A 17,024-nucleotide genomic window follows, 5' to 3' on the forward strand; every position below is an offset into this window, starting at 1 on the left:
TAGACTACTGCTGTGTTCGTCTTGGTAGCGATTGCGTTGGTTGAATTGGATTTAACGTTCCGTTGTACGGTTTAGGCTGAAATTAATTATTTTCATGAACAGATTGACAAAGTTTAGGCTGTGGCAATGAAGTTAAGGTTAGTAGTTAGATAGATTTTTGATTTAAGTAAGGGGAGTGCCGAACATGTTCTGTCGCCGTTTGACTTCCTACAGCTGTAGATGTTTTTGTAGTGTCTCGCGTAGGCTACAGCGTTTCAGTGAGCAACACTGGTTTGAAACCACAGGTAATGATAATTTCACCCACAAATCGTTTACTTGTAATGTAATGTCATAATAAATCCTACAACGAAAATGTATTTGTGAGGAATGTTTATTTTAACGATTGAAAACAGATGCATCATAGACCACTGTAGTATGTGTTGCCCGGGCAACAGAGGCTAATGTCATGATGCTAATACTTCAGTGACATAGTAGACTACTGTTTCCGAAAGTAGATGTACTTCCTTAATAAAATCAGCTTATATTGTACATTACACGTCACAATTGTGTGTCATATCAGAAAGTAAAATTAGTAAATAGTTATTACCCTGGCCATTACCCTGGCCTCTTTGCTTGTGGCGTTTCTGAAGCTGCCTTGCAGTAAAGCAGTTAGCTTAGCTATCTCCCAGAAGTTAACGAGCTGCTAAACTAATGTTCTGCTAGAGGTAGTCACGCGAGTTTTCGTGACGTTAGTGACGTAAGTAGCGTCATTGACTGTGGCTAGCAAGTTAGCCACCGTTAGCTTCACTTTTCGCCACAAAAACGTAATTTCCACTTAAACCATGCAACGGAACGTAAATCCCAATAGAAGCAACTCAATGGCTACCAAGACGAAACTTTTGACACCTAGGTTGTGTATGTAGGCCAAATATTGACTGAGTTTTAGGGGGGCAAAAATAAATAATAACTAGAGAGGGTACAATTTCTGGGGAAATTGTAGGGTGTGCTTGCTTGCGTCGGTTGTACAAGGATTTTAATGTCATTTTTACAACTGATATTCCTGTATATTTTATATAAAAATGCATAGGGCCTACTTATTATGTATAAATATTACATAGATTTAAAAGCATTTTTTTTTGCTGCTCATTTACAACTCAAAATACGAGTGAAGTGTAGAATGAAATAGATGTCTTCTCATTTCCCCTGCAAGAGACAGCCTCAAAACGAATACATTAGGCAGACCGGTGTAAAAATTGACCTAATCTCTATGACTTAAACGCCATTTTAAGTTTTTCCCTTCTCATTATATTTTCAGGCTTTTAGCCTACTCATTGCATTCATTCATTAATAAAGAACCCCCTTTGAAGATTATTCTACGATTACCCGGCAGTAGAAGATGGAATCGCGATTCAAACAGTACCATCTGCTAACTGAAAATATGCCCCCCAAAACGTAAATAAGCTTGACATTTATTTAGTGGAAAATCTCTCATTCATAAAAAGCTCACTGGTAGCGATCATTGTCAGTAACAACGCAAAATGCTATATAGCCCTGTGTGGAGAAGCTGCCCCGGTAAATTGTACTACTACGGTACAGTACTAGACGGTCTAGTACTGTGTTGTGTGTTTGTTTGACATAAAATACAAATGTATCATAGAAACCTCACAAAGTTTCCTGGACGCTGGTCACAAATAAATTCGACACCTTCAGTACTGTGTTGCGGGTAGAATATTACTACATATACAGGCTACTCCAAATACGTGATGAGTAGCCTACATTCGGGTAGTGTCTACGGTAACTAGTTGATTCAGAAGAACCAAAACAACGTGTTGCCTGAAGGCCAAGGTAGTTAATAATTTCATGACTGAATTCCTTCCATACCCATGTGCTTCAGTAGCTCGCGATGTAATGCAAAGGATTGCAACGATGGATGTGTTTTTGCTCGTGGGATCGAATCCCACTCGAATCTTTTATTTTCTTAGCTTCCATTTAGTATGGCGTGAATGGCTGTAATGGAGTAATCATTACATTTGTTCAGAATATAAAATTCTGAAATGAATTGATTTCAAAAGATATAGCGAGGAAACACTCAGCCATAGGCTACACGAAATCGCATAGGAAACGAATGTTTCCATGTTGTGTTACGCGTATTTTGATCGTATTGTCTGGGATAGCAGCGACGTTAGTATGAATTTTTAATATGTGGTGTCAGAAGGAGCTTTGATTTTGTTTTATTTTGTCTCCATTTATTTTGTCGTTAATGGTAATGTAGTGCGTACGCAGCTTATACTTTCATATTCGCCGCAGCAAATATGAGATCCGACTTGAAAATAGCCAGTAATATGTTTGTGAATTTGTGACGAATCTGGTGATTGAGGCAGACTGATAGGTGCACGCACCGCTGGGAAACCAGTTAGTTCGGAAACCAGTAGGGACACAACACCGGCGCTTTCAAACAATCCCCTCACTCAGTGAAGTTTGGCTAGCCACCTCAACTAGCTTGCTCGTAGCAAACCTCTTTTGAATGAGCCAATTCTCCCTAAATAGATGTCAAGCTTATTTACGTTTTTGGGGGCATATTTTCAGTTAGCAGATTGTACTGTTTGAATGTCAGGTGGCTGAGCGGTGAGGGAAGCGGGCTAATCCGAACGTTGCCAGTTCGATTCCCGGTCATGCCAACTGACGTTGTGTCCTTGGGCAAGGCACTTCACCCTACTTGCCTCAGCGGGAATGTACCTGTACTTACTGTAAGTCGCTCTGGATAAAAGCGTCTGCTAAATGTCTAAATGAGAGCAAGTTTGATAGCTAAATTATAACAGTTGACTTACCTGTCTGCAATATCAGAAATCCCTACAAGTTGAGCAGTAGGCTACATCATATCTCTCCATCTGTATCATGTCATGTTGTCATATCATGTCAAATGTAAATGTTACAGTCAGTAGTTTGTTTCAAAGGGGGTTCTTAATGAATTACGCAATATGAGTAGGCTAAATGCTTGAAAAATGTCACTAGAAGAGAAAAACTTAAGGGGACGGACCCACCTGCAACTGACGCAAGCAAGCACACCCTACAATTTCCCCAGAAATTGTACCCTCTCTAGTTATACTTGTCCTACATTTTCTTTTACTTGACCCGGACAATCGGACAAGCCTTAATGTCGATCAATGCTCTGTCACTGTGTCTGATATCTGGACTGACTGCTGTCCTGTGAGGCATCTTCTCATGAACCATGGTCCAGCGCAGGTCCTGTCCGTGGTCAGGCTTGCACGGGGATTATGCTATCAGAGAGGAGAGGGTATCAGGTGCTAGCTGTGTGCTCCTGCATAGTGCAGATTACATGCTGTTCTGACACCTCTGTCTGTTCAAGGTTGCTGATAAGGATTAGACATGATGTGACCTCTGCACTTGCTCCTGTGCATAATGCTACACAAACGTCACTCATGTGGATATAGATTTAGCATGGCGCACATCGCTATGGGGAGATCATAGCCATGTATCATAAAATTGCAATTACGGACTGAAAGGTGAGCAAACAGGCGTGAAAGCCGCCTCATTCATGACACATGCGTGAGTCTGCCTGTTCAAACACAGCAAGCAGCTACACAAGTGCACAGCCTAAATTGAAGGGCCTTAGCATTTTTTAATAAATCTGATTAAATGGGTCTAAGGCAAACATGAAGTAGGTCATCTCTGTGTGCGATAAACTAATTGCAGCATTCTAATTCTTAATTGTGGAATTGTTGGAGTCCATTTGGAATGATAATGCAGGAGACAGCTGGTGAGTGCGTGTATGAATGCATCTTCTGGGACTTGGTCCAAATCCACCCAGGGATCCCCTGCTCTCTCTCTCTCAGCCAGCTTCTGTCCGCCTGTCTGTTTGTCTGTCTCTCTCTCTCTCTCTCAGTCCATCTCTCGCTCTCTTTCTGTCCACCCTCTCTCTTTCTCTCTCCCTCCACCATAACATAACCGTGTCTTCATGTTGCGGTGCAGACGGGCTGGTAGACAGAAAGAGTGTGACGGAGTGCAGAAGAGAGTGGGAAGCGCAGGGCGATTATCTCCAGGCCTCAGCCTCCTCCTTCTCCTCCTCCCCGGTCTCCCAGGCTTCGTCAGGCCCGCAGCCCTCCGAGAGGGGCCCGTGTAATCGCTTAGGCCTCATTTAACCCCATTACAATAAGTCATGCACACATTTCAAAAGGGGGATCCTTTCGCAGTCATTAGGTGTAATTAAGTTGAATGGAAAGCCGTCATGGTAGCAGGCCGATTTACTGGCTTTTTAGGCAGGCATACATCTCCATAAACCCAGAAGAAATGTTTGTTTGTTTTTGGACTCTGGTAATTAGCTACGCTCTGTTGTTTTTTTTCTTCTTCATTTCACTTCTCACCCTCAAAGTCACAGACTCGTGCAGGGCAGTAGAGATTGGTATGACACTCTACAACCCTGATATTAACTCTGCTTTTTCTGGAGGTTTTTGAACCCATCAGATTGTATGTGGAGTAAACTCTAGTTGCCTAATTGGAACGTAGAAACGCATGTGCTAGATTGTGCCCACTCGTTGGATACGGCACATAGGGAAACTGGAATATAGTATAAAGAGATTTTGGAAATAATTGGAGTAGGACTGAAAAATGGGAAGGGAGGGAGGGAGGAGGGGGTGGGGGAGGAAGGGGTGGGGGTATTGTATGGTTGCTGTGAGAGACTCTTCCAACAGGGAGCCTGTCGTTTGACAGCTGATGGAGGCAGAGCTTTTGATGTCCATGACACAAAGTGATGAGACACTCGTCACTTCACACACCCAGTATCACCAAGAGAATTGTCATTCTTTTTTTCCTTTTGTTTTACTAGCTTCCAAATGAGTGATTGGCTCTACTGAACAGACTGGTTCTGAATTGTCATATTGATCATTAATGCGCTTCCCCAATCAGTGTTCCTTCACTTTTTAATTTCAGTAATCACTGACACTTCTCCATATAAAGACATATTTTGGACTATTTTTAAATGGCGAGAACTTTGCCACGGTTCCTGTACAAAACCTTGAAAATATTTAATAAAAATAGATTCACTGTGAAGAGAAGTTGACACTCTCTTGTGATTCTGTGTCTCCCTCTTGTAGCATTAGATAGACTCTCTGTTGGTGTTCATCAGGGAAATGGTTTGACACCTCTCTCTGTTCCAGGCCTGCACTAGCCAACATGTCTACGTTCCGGTTTGGTCAGCACATCATCAAGGCTTCATCCGTGTTCCTGCAGACAGAGCTATCCTTTGCACTGGTCAACAGAAAGCCTGTGGTGCCTGGACGTATCCTTCCATTTCCCTGAACGAGTGAAAACTGATCATGCAAATAGCAGGTAGGACCCCAATCTCACTCCCACCTTCTCTGTCTCTCTCTCTCTTTCTCTCCATCTTTTTCTTTCTGTCTCCCCCCCACCCACCCTCTCTTCTTTCACCTCTTTATCTTTCTCTATTCTCTCTCTCTCTCTCTCTCTCTCTCTCTCTCTCTCTCTCTCTCTCTCTCTCTCTCTCTCTCTCTATTATTCTCTCTCTCGCTCTCTGTCTCTGTCTCTGTCTCTCTCTCTCTCTCTCTCTCTCTCTCTCTCTCTCTCTCTTTATATATAAAGAGAGAGATAAAGAGATAGGGCCGCTCCATTGAGCACAGAATGTACTCATCAGGAAAGATACACAGACAGGCAGAGAGAGAGAGAAGAATATATATATATTGAATGATAAGGATTAGACATGATGTGACCTCTGCACTTGCTCCTGTGCATAATGCTACACAAGGGAAGAGAAGAATATATATATATATATATATATATATATATATATATATATTCTTCTCTCTCTCTCTGCCTGTCTGTGTCTGTGTATCTTTCCTGATGAGTACATTCTGTGCTCAATGGAGCGGCCCTATCTCTTTATCTGGTTGCCCGGCAACAGTTGTGAGTCTTTGACGCGATGAGAGTGACCCCAGTTGGAGGCCACATAAACAGATGTTTACAACAAAAACAGACAAAAGCCACACTAAAAAAGGAAAATAACAACAATGCCTCACCTTTATGAAATATGAGGACTGACACCTTGAGTTGTTTAGTCTGTGGAAAGTTGTATTTGTTTTGTATGGAAACCTTAACTTTGAAACAGATGTTTACTTCAGAATAGACACACATTACCAGGGGAAGGAGGCCATGGATCTTTGTCAGTTCTGGTCTCCACTCCCCTCTCTGAGTGGAAGAAACTCAATACTTTTGTCTATTAATCATCGTTTTCAACCAGCAAGAGCAAACCTTGCATTCATTTGCATGATTTCCATCGCTGATTTGCTTGAATAATGTGCTTATTCTTTTTCAGGAATAATAATCAGCCCTTGGCTTTGTGCTTGAGGTCCTCAAGTGCTGCTCTGCCTTGCATAACTCCTTTATGTTTAGATTAACTTTGGACTGGGGGAGATTTTTCACTGCATTATAGGGCATTGCTGTATAATCCTTAAGTGTAAGGAGAGGCAACAATGTTCTTAGGCCATACAGAATACATTAGCATTATTTAATCATAACACTTTCCCATCCTACATGAAACATTATAATAATGCCAGAAAGCAAATTCCTGAGCAGACACTGTGATTATCATGCTGGTGTTAAAGGCCAAGTTTTTGTTTTCTGAAGTATATTTGTGAGTGTGTGTGAGTCTGCGTGTGTGTGTGTGTTTAAAATCACACACAATTTTAGGACTTGAGAGAGTGAATATAGATGGGCAATGCTTTACTTTGTCAGCTGCATTTTGTTCACTGTGTGAGGGCTTACTTCAAAGCTTTATTCTCTGCTCTCATATCAGTACAAACTATGGTGTGAAGATGTAGACTGTGCTTTGGGCACTTGGCTAGGATCTGAAATGCTTCTGGCTGCACTTGGCCTCTGATGTGTTTCCAGTAACGATGGGATGGAGGGTCCCTTGCGCAGCAGGACAATCCCTAAGGCTTTAAGCCGCATACATTAAAGTCAGATTGCATCCCAGCAGACATCCACAGATCCATCTCTCTCTGTCTCACATAAACACACACACACACACACACACACACACACACACACACACACACACACACACTCACTCACTCACATAACGCTTATCCATGTATTTATCCTTTAAAATATAAACTACTCTGAATGCTACTCACATAGTAGAAGTGATGTGCAGCATAGCATATGTGACATGTCATCTAGGTGACTCCGTGACTTGGCTCCTGGAACAACATCTTTCCTTTTCAATAACGCTGGGTAATAAGACTACAGATGTCACTTCCAGTGCTTTGGGATGGACAGAATGGTGAAATATTTGAGGGAGAAAATGTCTGTTTTTATGACATTGTCAGCCTGAGCGCACCTCCCTGTTGCCTGTTTATCGACGGAGCACCCGGACGAAGGATTTCTGGGTAAATTAACCAGACAGACAGGCTGGCTGTCAGAGAATGAATATCTTTTGTGGTGATGTTTTGAGATCTCACCTTCAGTCTGAATGCCCTAGGTATTTGGGGGATTTGATATTATATGTCAGTACTATATCTTATTTTGTTGATGTTAGCAAGGAAAATAAACACTTCTAGAGCTTTAATCTACTTTCTGACAATAGAACACAAAAAGAAGTGTCTAATTTTGTCCCTCCCTCTCTCGCTCTCTCCCTCTGTTTCTCCCTCGTTTGTTTGACAAAATTAAGTCACAATTCAGTCCAAATCTAAATCCAGTTGCCCCAAACCCCTAATCCTAAACCTAACTGTATTCATAACCTTCACGCAGACAAAAATGTGAAGAAAGATACATTTTTCCACAGTTTACTTTCTGGCTAAGTCCACACAAGAACAATACAAAAAACACACAATCAATTTCTTACTGAACTGTAGAAGCACACATTGTGTTGACACTTGAATGCCAGTGCTGCAAGACCAGCTTTGGGTGTTTTGTCTCGATAAGATGAAGCAAATGACCCCATTAGTATAGTGCAAGTCATGTGTTGTATGTGTCAAATTAATGTTCTGTCTGCTTTGACCCTGTTCACAGAAGGCAGGGCAGCTCTTCAGCTATGCTAATACATGTCACATCCATTCAAATTGTCCTAATTGTACAATGAGTGTATTGTATGCCGATTCCCCTATACATTGCACAAATGGTTTATCTAAGATTACGCCTAAATGTTCATCCATAAGATTATTTCATGTCTTATGATGAAAACAAAAATTGTGTAGATTTACGGTTTGTTAAAGCCTCAAAAGAAAGGACATTCTAAATGACACAATCCAAACCCAACTGCTGCACAAACAACGTGATTGGTGATGTATGATGTACAGGGGTACAGCAACATCAGCTGGAATAGCTGTGCACTTCAAAAAACCTTGTTTGTTGCATTTTACATTTTATTCAGTTAGCAAACACCTTCATTCAAAGCAACATACAAATAGTGCATGAAGAAAGGAAGATCAAGGATCAGAAGTGCATAGATGTAGGCTACTGTATTTCAGTAGCCAGTCAAGGATGGGTGTACTGGTCACATCACAAGGTAACTACATCTCAGCTATCAGGCACAGAAAATGAAAATGAATGTCACAGTGCTTCAGTAATTAGTTAGAGTTGTGTTGCTCTTTTGAGTTTCCTTTCTTTTGAGGCTTTTCACTTACCACAACTCATCACATCAAATGTATTGTATTTAGTATATGGATGATAATATATACAGTACATCTTGAAATGAAATTTACATTTAGTCATTTAGCAGACGCTCTTATCCAGAGCGACTTACAGTAAGTACAGGGACATTCCCCCCGAGGCAAGTAGGGTGAAGTGCCTTGCCCAAAGACACAACGTCAATTGACACGGCCGGGAATCTAACTGGCAACCTTGAGATTACTAGCCCGATTCTCTAACCGCTCAGCCACCTGACTCCCTACAGTAGAAAATACAGTAGGAAGTCCAGTCCTGTTCATGTTTTGAAGAATGCACACAAACATTTGCACACTTCAGAGAACGGCACTTGTCTTGTTTGTCTCTAATGTGTGGGGAGGTTTAAAATCAATGCTATTTCCAAATGGCGTATTTTCTTTAGTTATTACTCATCACATCCAGATCATATATTATTTATGTAAATCGTCATTAACAGCATGGATCAAATAATAGATACTGTTGTGCATTTATATGAAAGCAACTATCATGGTCTTTGTTGGCAAATTACAGTAGTACCTTCTGTACATGTTATACCTCTCAGGTTACAGTATTCCCTTATGTTTGATTTGCCACAGTTTCGTTTTATAGGTTTGCCACTCAGGCAGACACAAGACAAGTTCCAAGGATACTTCCTTAGAACATGGTTTAAATGGGTCTTCCGTAGAGTAGGCTGACAGATTGGTGCCCTCATAAATGAGAGCGATACCCTGTTTTATCTGCCATTTAATGGGCACCTAACAGACCGTGTCTCAGTAGGTCATCAAACAGGTTTTTGCCCTCTGTGTTGGTAGCAAAGACTGCCGTCCGTGGTTCATTGTTGAAGCGCCTACTGTATGCCCCAGTAGGATAAGAGAACTGAATCACTTTGTGTACTGTGACTGCACTGGCTGAGCATGGCTGAAGGTCAAGTTTACAGAGATGGATTAGAAAGTATCATATCATATCAGCCTCCAACATGCACACTGAGGGCCCCTGAGGGCCCCAGCCTTGCTCAGAATGTGTACTCCATTACTAGCATGTAAATCTCCTCAACAACACAAATCAGTCTTTGACAAGCCTTTGATTAGGCATCTCCTTTCTGGAGGAATTCATTAGCGCCACACTCAAGAGTAGTTGATTACGTAGATCCAGTAATCCTATTAAAATGCATAATTAGTAACATTTTTCTCGTCTTTTCAGAGATGGCAAATGGTGGGCAGGGAAGAGTTGCGATTAGCGTGGCACAATGATGTCTCATTATCTGACCATCTACTCCAGTAGCACATATTAGTAGATGCACAGCCAGGGATTAGCACAGCGTTGGGTCTTTTGTTCTGGTAATGAACCCCCAAGGTAACTGCTTGAGTGCTGCGATGGCAAAACGCTAAATGTCAATGGACGTCTGTTGTCTTTCTGCGGTTTCCCCCCCATCTATATTATCTGTCACCGACATCGTTTTTGAGGAGATGAAACGTGATCAGAGTTGACACATGGAGAAGGGCAATGGTTTTCAAGACCTTGCATGTGAATGCATCAGAATACAGTTCGTTATATTGCTGCCTCTACCAAGAATCATTGAATTGATGATGATTTGAATTATTTGATCAAATCAAAGAAACATGAATCAAAGAAAAATGAATCTGAAAGAATACAGAAGATGTCTTTGCGGCACAGTAGTTGCTATACAGTAAAGCCTTTACTTTTGTACTCCTCAAGCACCACAGTTCTCACTGCACCACAGCTAATCTGTCATGTCTTCTGAATAGCTAGGTGCTAGTTCTACATCAGTGTTAACTCATCGCCGTGAGAAGACTGCATGCTGTCTCTACTCTCTGATGTGGTTTGACAAGTCCCCCAGCCATCTCCTCCAATGTCTATCACCATCTCCGTTTCAAATATCTTAACTTCTCTCTGATATTCCTCCTGTGTGGCGCTGCACTCATCTTCTCCATTCCCCCATGTCCTCCTCCGTACACCCTCCTCCTCCCCATCCTCCTCCCCCCCATCCTCCTCCTCCCCATCCTCCTCCCCCCCATCCTCCTCCCCATCCTCTTCCTCCCCATCTTCCTCCCTCATCCTCCTCCTCGCCCATCCTCCTTTTCCCATCCTCCCCTGCCCTCCACCATCTTCTTCCTCCTCCCGCACACTTCTCCCCCACCCTCCTCCTCCACATCCTCCTCCCTCATTTTCCTTCTCTCCCACCCTCCTCCTCCTCCCCCATCCTCCTTCTCCTCCACCCTCCTCCCCCACCCTCCTCCCCTGCCCTCCACCACCATACTCCTCCTCCTCCCCGTCTCCCTTTTCCCTCTTCCAAACCCCTGTACTGCTGATAGTGCAGCACAACATGCCGCCGCTGGCCCTCCCAGCCCCCCCATGTCCAGCCAGCTGCATGGATCACTGTGCTTCCATGCCGCCAACCATACATGAGAAATCAGGTCATTGGGTATTCTGAGTTGCGGGAAGCATTGCCTCAACCTTTTTATCTCCATCGTGTTTATGTCCGTGTCCGTGGAGGGCTTGACGGTGGGCTGGGATCGGAACCCCGGCAGGGCCCCCTTGCACAGCAGGGCCCCCTTGCACAGCAGGCCCAGAGTGGCCCAGACGGAGGTGGGGCGGGAGAGGGGCGGGGAGAGGGGAATTGGGGGATGGATGTACTTTATGAGCTTTGCTCACTGGTGATGAGGCTTGTCTGGATGTCTTCCCAGTCCACTTTTCATCAAACGCACACACGCACACACACGCAAGCACACACACGCAAGCACACACACACTCGCGCAAGCACACACACGCAAGCACACACACGCAAGCACACATGGGTCATAAAACATTTATCCCATCATGCGTGTTTGTGCGTGTATAAGGGAAATTCATGTTTTAAATCTTCGTTCAAAGCAATCTTATGATCTTAAATTAGCTTTGTTAAATGGACACAGAAAAAAAACATGCCTCTTGGATATTATGTTGAACAAGAAAAAGATTTTTTTTTATAGATTTTTGCATGTTTTTGGCTGAACTGAATGTTTCAAGACACTGCATCACATCTCCAATAAAAGGTTTATATGCACAGGCTATTTTTCTTCAAATTTCCTTTGAAGATGCACTTCTCTCATAACACTTGTCTTACTAAATAATTCCTTGTACAATATTTTATGCAAAGCCTTTCAAATCTATTGCTCACAATAACAGCGTATTATTGTTTATATCTGATGCACAGTAGACAGAGATTTTACTGTACCTACAGACTCTTCATTCTAAAATAATCCAGTGATTTTGTTCCAACTTTTTAGTTTATTTTGACTTCATAAACTCTTTGGAATGAAATAAAAATAACAAAGCCGTTTGTTGTTCCGTTCTGTCTCTAATTGTGTCTGTGTGAATGCATAAGTACACGGGTGTTTTGGCTGGCAGCCTTTCTGTCTGTCTCGCTCTGTGTTTAGTCGTGCTGGACAGTGGAGAGCAGGCCACTCAGACTCGTGTTTACCTGGGGGAAGTCTAGGGTGGCCTCTTTTCCTTCAGTTTAGTTTCTGTTTCATAATTAAACCTGTCTCCCCAAGGCCTGCTCCAGATGTGATTGCGAACTCTTTGGCCCCTTCTATGCCGCTGAGACATGCGGCAGACAGCCACGTGTCCTACCAGACTGGGGCCTCGGTCACAAAGCATATTTGTACTCATCTATTCAACTTTCCCTACCTCTATGCTTTTTTGTAGAATGGTTATATAAAACTGTGGTATCTGAGCTTACCTTGTGTTTGTTTCGGTGTCTGCAGCTTAATAACTCCAAAGTTAGCTCACTGTCTGCAGTGCAGCACACTGATTCTAAGGCGCACTGTCATGAAACGCTGTGTCTTAGCAAATATTTGACCGCCAGAGACAGTGACTGATTGCTAGTTGAATGCTCCCAGCAAACTATTAGCATGTCAGAAAGCATCATTACTCCTAATTACTTGATATTACTTGAAGCAGACGCATTAGGTGTGCCCAACACCATTCATTGTGGCCAAATTAGATTTTGTCAACTTTGTGTGTGCCTGTGTGTGTTTGTGTGTGTGTGTGTGTGTGTGTTTGTGTGTGTGTGTGTGTGTGTGTGTGTGTGTGTTTGCGCACACACTTGTCTCTTTGACAGGAGTTTGTAAGGAGTCCTGTTACAGTAAGTGTTGCTGCTTTCCTATGTGCACGTAAATGTTTGTATATAATGGTTTTCTAATTATTTTTTGTATTGTACAATAATATTTTTATTATTTATTGACATTATAGCAATTATAGCACAGTGCCCGTGATGCAGTTGGTGATTAAGATGTCGGTGAGACACACACACAGATTTCTGGAATTATAGATAGGGCACAGTACCCCTGATGCAGTCGGTGAGTAAGATCTCGTTGACACACATATTTCTGGAATTATAGGTAGATAGTGCAGTGTCTGTGATGCAGTGTTTTTTCTCTCAGTGGCTTTGGTACCTATACATTTCTCACAATTGAAATTCTCAAAATGACTTGTTCAACCTCCACATCATCTGATCACCTCTGCACATCATGAAAGTATTGTCTCAGACCTTTGACAAAATTGCTGATGCTCTGGTACATTCATGCACATTATTATGTAGCCTACAGATGTCTGCTGTTTCCTACATTATCAGTTGCTTATGTCATGTTGATCGACACATCCTACACACACAAACACACACACAGACAGACAGAGATTCCTTGCATCATAATATAGATTCCATAGACATTGGTTATCCCTAGGCAGATTATTTACTCTGTCATAAGTGGGACTCTGTGGAAATGTGCAAGCACTAACTACGTCTCTGTTACTTGTAAATTCTAATTTCAGAAAGATATACTGCTCTAGCTGGCACAACCTCCCTCTTTTACTGTGATTAATATCATAGTCTGGATGCTGCATTAGTTTCCACACATTATTTTATTATTCTTTGGGTGGGTGGAGTCTTAGACCGTCGGGAGTGAATTAGACTAATGTTTGACATTCCTCGTAAAGAATGGGAGGGTGGGATTAAGATTGTCCTCTTTTTTCATTATTATGAAATAGAGAGAAAGAATCCTGCAGCACTTCTAGCCAGGACCCCAATTTAGTATGTAGCTTATGTCAAGCTAATGTGACAAACAGACATGTAAGTTATTGAATCTGTAAACTCGAGTAGTCTTTTCCAGCTCGTTTCAGTTCCAGAGGACTCATCAGCATTATATTTTGAGGACATTAGGCTAAAATAAGACCAGAGCTAAGAAAAACTCTATTTTCCTCAACATCAATCATTTGTAGTCTATTTTACCGTGTGTATTTTATTATTCAGCCTGTGACTTGAAATACATCGGCAACACCATACAACTCTTCAAGATTAGATTTTTTAGAACTCAGAAATTCAAAATGTGTTGAAAACAGTATATCCTAGTCAGCGCTATCTACAGAATCCACCAAATGTGGTCGGAGTGGGATACGCTCCTTCCTTCAATGAGCATTCATATGATTTTCTGTTACAATCACAAAGATATATACCACTCTGGTCAGCAGTGTACCTCTTCTAGGGGGCTGTGTATTCATTTGGTTGTTTAAAATAGCAATACAGTATTTTTACAATCCCTTTGCACAATAATGACATCCCATCAGCATGGGATGGTCAGACTCTCTTTAGGGGGTCCAGAGCAATGAATGCAGAAGGCCTATTTATATGTATTCATAAGACCTACATAGATGCTTCACAAATCATCTGTAAGTGCTAATGGGGAGTCCAAACACAGCTACCCATATGGCAGCCTAAATATGCAGCAGCAGCAGCAAACTAGGACTTGTTGTAAATACTTTATTGGTGACAATCTTCCATATTTGTGGTTCCTGAAGTAATGCCGGCCCTTGTCTGTTCTCGGAGAAGCCATTATATACTGAGCTGGTACACAAGAAGACCACCATGGGTTATGTGCATTACTCATGACCTAGTTCCAAATTGTTGAGAGTAATTGAAAAACAACGCAAGACCAGGAGACCTGGACAATAACCACACACACATTATCACGGGAAAAGCTACCGGGATGAGAGTTTGGTTCCCTTTGGAATAAGAAGACAAGCTCATTATTTCCCTCCTGTGTTTGCACACTACCCATGATGCAAAACGGATCTTGTGGAATTTCTCCCACTAGAAAATGTTGACATTTGGATGAGACGATCATCTCTCGGCCATTACACGGTGACTAAAAATGACTAAATGTACACGGTGTGTGTCATTGTGTGTCCTCGAGCGATCAGGTTGATTGGCCATGCAGCGCGAGCCTCCATGACTCATCAGCATAGAGCTGTCAGCCTTCTGTTTCTCCATGACATCTCTCAGACTTGATTGAGTGACTCATTTTTCTCGTTTTCCCCCATTTTCCTCCCTTGCATGTGATTGTATTTCTTAGAGGGGCGCTCCAACATTGTCAACGTTTGGCGTTGCTTTGCTTTGACCTAGTCTAGATACTTTTTATGTTGTTCTTATAAATGAAAATGTGTTTATAATGTACTGCTTTTGTTTCTGTATATCATATTCAGATACATAATCATATTGACACTATGCCTGTAACAATCACCCACCTCATATATGTGATGAACTGAGGTGGATTCTGGGTTTGTACATCACTGAGTAAGAGAGACGCATGTGCCTTTAAGCTTTACTAATTGACATTAGATATTCCTCCCTTGTTATGTATCAAAGTACCAGCCTAATGACGTGAAATCAATATAATAGTATTACACAGGGCAGCATAGTCCATTTATATTTTATGAAATATATCAAATTTCTTATAATAATGAGCATTAGCCCACAAGTGCTGTGCTGTGAAATCATCTGTAAGTTTATAGGTACTATAAACAGATACAGGAATTTTACCAGTCTATTTAAATGGCCACTATCACTTTACCAACATATAGGAAAGTGTAATAACTGGCTTTAAGGAACATCCAATCCATCTAGAATACAGAGAACATTGAAAATAATGCTGAAAATCATTAATCAGGCAATTATGAAGACACAATAAAAAAAATGGAATGAGATTATTACTGTATTCATGAGGTACATAATGTATTATATTGTGGTGACGCCTTAAATATGTTTCCTGATAGTTCTTTACATGGTGAATACAGATAATGAAGTTTCAAATTGCATTGTTTACTCTAGATATCCTAATAAACTGACCGACTGGAAGTATTCATTTGACTGGCTCACCACAGGCAAATCTAATGCCGTGCATGGAAGACAAAAATACAATACTGTTGGTAATGAGGCTTTTTAATGAGTGGGGCCCAACTAGAAACTGGTCTAACCATCTATTTCAGTTACAGTTGGAAACTATTAAATGGCTTCGGTGACATTCATTGCATTGTTAAAAGAATATTTAAAAACATCCTCATACATTTTCTCTGTGTAAACTAACTTGATAAAGGATTGTTAGTTATATTTATAAAAAGCACAATTATTTAAACATACTAATTTTGAGGCGTACAAAGGATAGACATGATAAAGAGGCACTGAACATGGCGTAGTATCTGGAAAGTGAAAATGGTGCTAGAATCTGCAAATGTGTTGCTCGGAAAATATCATTTATGCTGGCTATGGTATAATAGCTAGTAATTTGTTTTGATCCAGTGTGTTTATTTGGACGTGTGTGTGTGTGTTCGAGAGGCATCTGGAAGAGAGAGTGGGAGAAACAGAGAGAGAGAGAACGTGTTAGAATTGACTGCCCTTGCTGTGGCGCCTCTCTCTATGGGGGGCAGCCCTGCTGATTGCCGCTCTTTCATCAGGCTGTCATAGGAGGACCTCAGGAGGATCTCATGCTGGTCTACTGACCTCCACACCTCTAGGTCAACCCTCCTCTGCTCTCTAAACTCCTCTCCCACCGGACCACTGATGGAAACTTTATTCCTCTTGACTGCTAATTGAAACATCTTGAATAGGTTTAGAATAAAGTTAACTGCACACAGACACGCATACGTGTACATTGTTTCTCTGCTGCCATTCTCAAGTGACCTTTCCACTTACTGGATCTTTCACCACTTCATGGAAACCTAATGTGATGAAACAGGCTGAAAGGCTTACATGTATTGATGTGCAGCATCTGCTAAGCAACAAAGGATGAAACCATATTTTATCAAGCCCTGTTCTCACCAAAGTTCTACTGTGCTTTACCGAGGCCCTCCCCTTAGTGTTTAAATGCAGTAAAGACAGGCAGCTATTTAAGGCTGGACTGTTGGCAACGAGACAGTGAGTGAGCGGTCCTCCAGACCTCAGTCAGCTGTCGGCAGCGAGGTGATCCAACTAAACAGACAGGCCTGGGGTGTTGAGTCTTTCTGATAGTGTCAGAACATGGAGGACCTGTAATCTA

At 41.9% G+C, this 17,024-nt stretch overlaps 1 protein-coding gene across 6 annotated transcripts in view; it reads left to right on the forward strand.

The window, feature by feature from the left end:
- Positions 1 to 17,024, forward strand: part of fhit (fragile histidine triad diadenosine triphosphatase) — a 132,758-nt gene that overhangs the window by 35,658 nt on the left and 80,076 nt on the right. For 5 of the 6 annotated variants that reach the window (XM_062470158.1, XM_062470134.1, XM_062470126.1 and 2 more), the window contains one exon: positions 5,154 to 5,275. In XM_062470158.1, the coding sequence (XP_062326142.1) occupies positions 5,170 to 5,275 (106 nt within the window). In that variant the 5' untranslated portion in view covers positions 5,154 to 5,169. Of the gene's footprint in view, positions 1 to 3,396; positions 3,504 to 5,153; positions 5,276 to 17,024 lie in introns of those variants that run through there. The other variant, XM_062470166.1, reaches the window with a different exon arrangement.

This window comes from Osmerus eperlanus, chromosome 1 (assembly GCF_963692335.1).
Source record: "Osmerus eperlanus chromosome 1, fOsmEpe2.1, whole genome shotgun sequence".
NCBI classification, from domain to species: Eukaryota; Metazoa; Chordata; class Actinopteri; order Osmeriformes; family Osmeridae; genus Osmerus; species Osmerus eperlanus.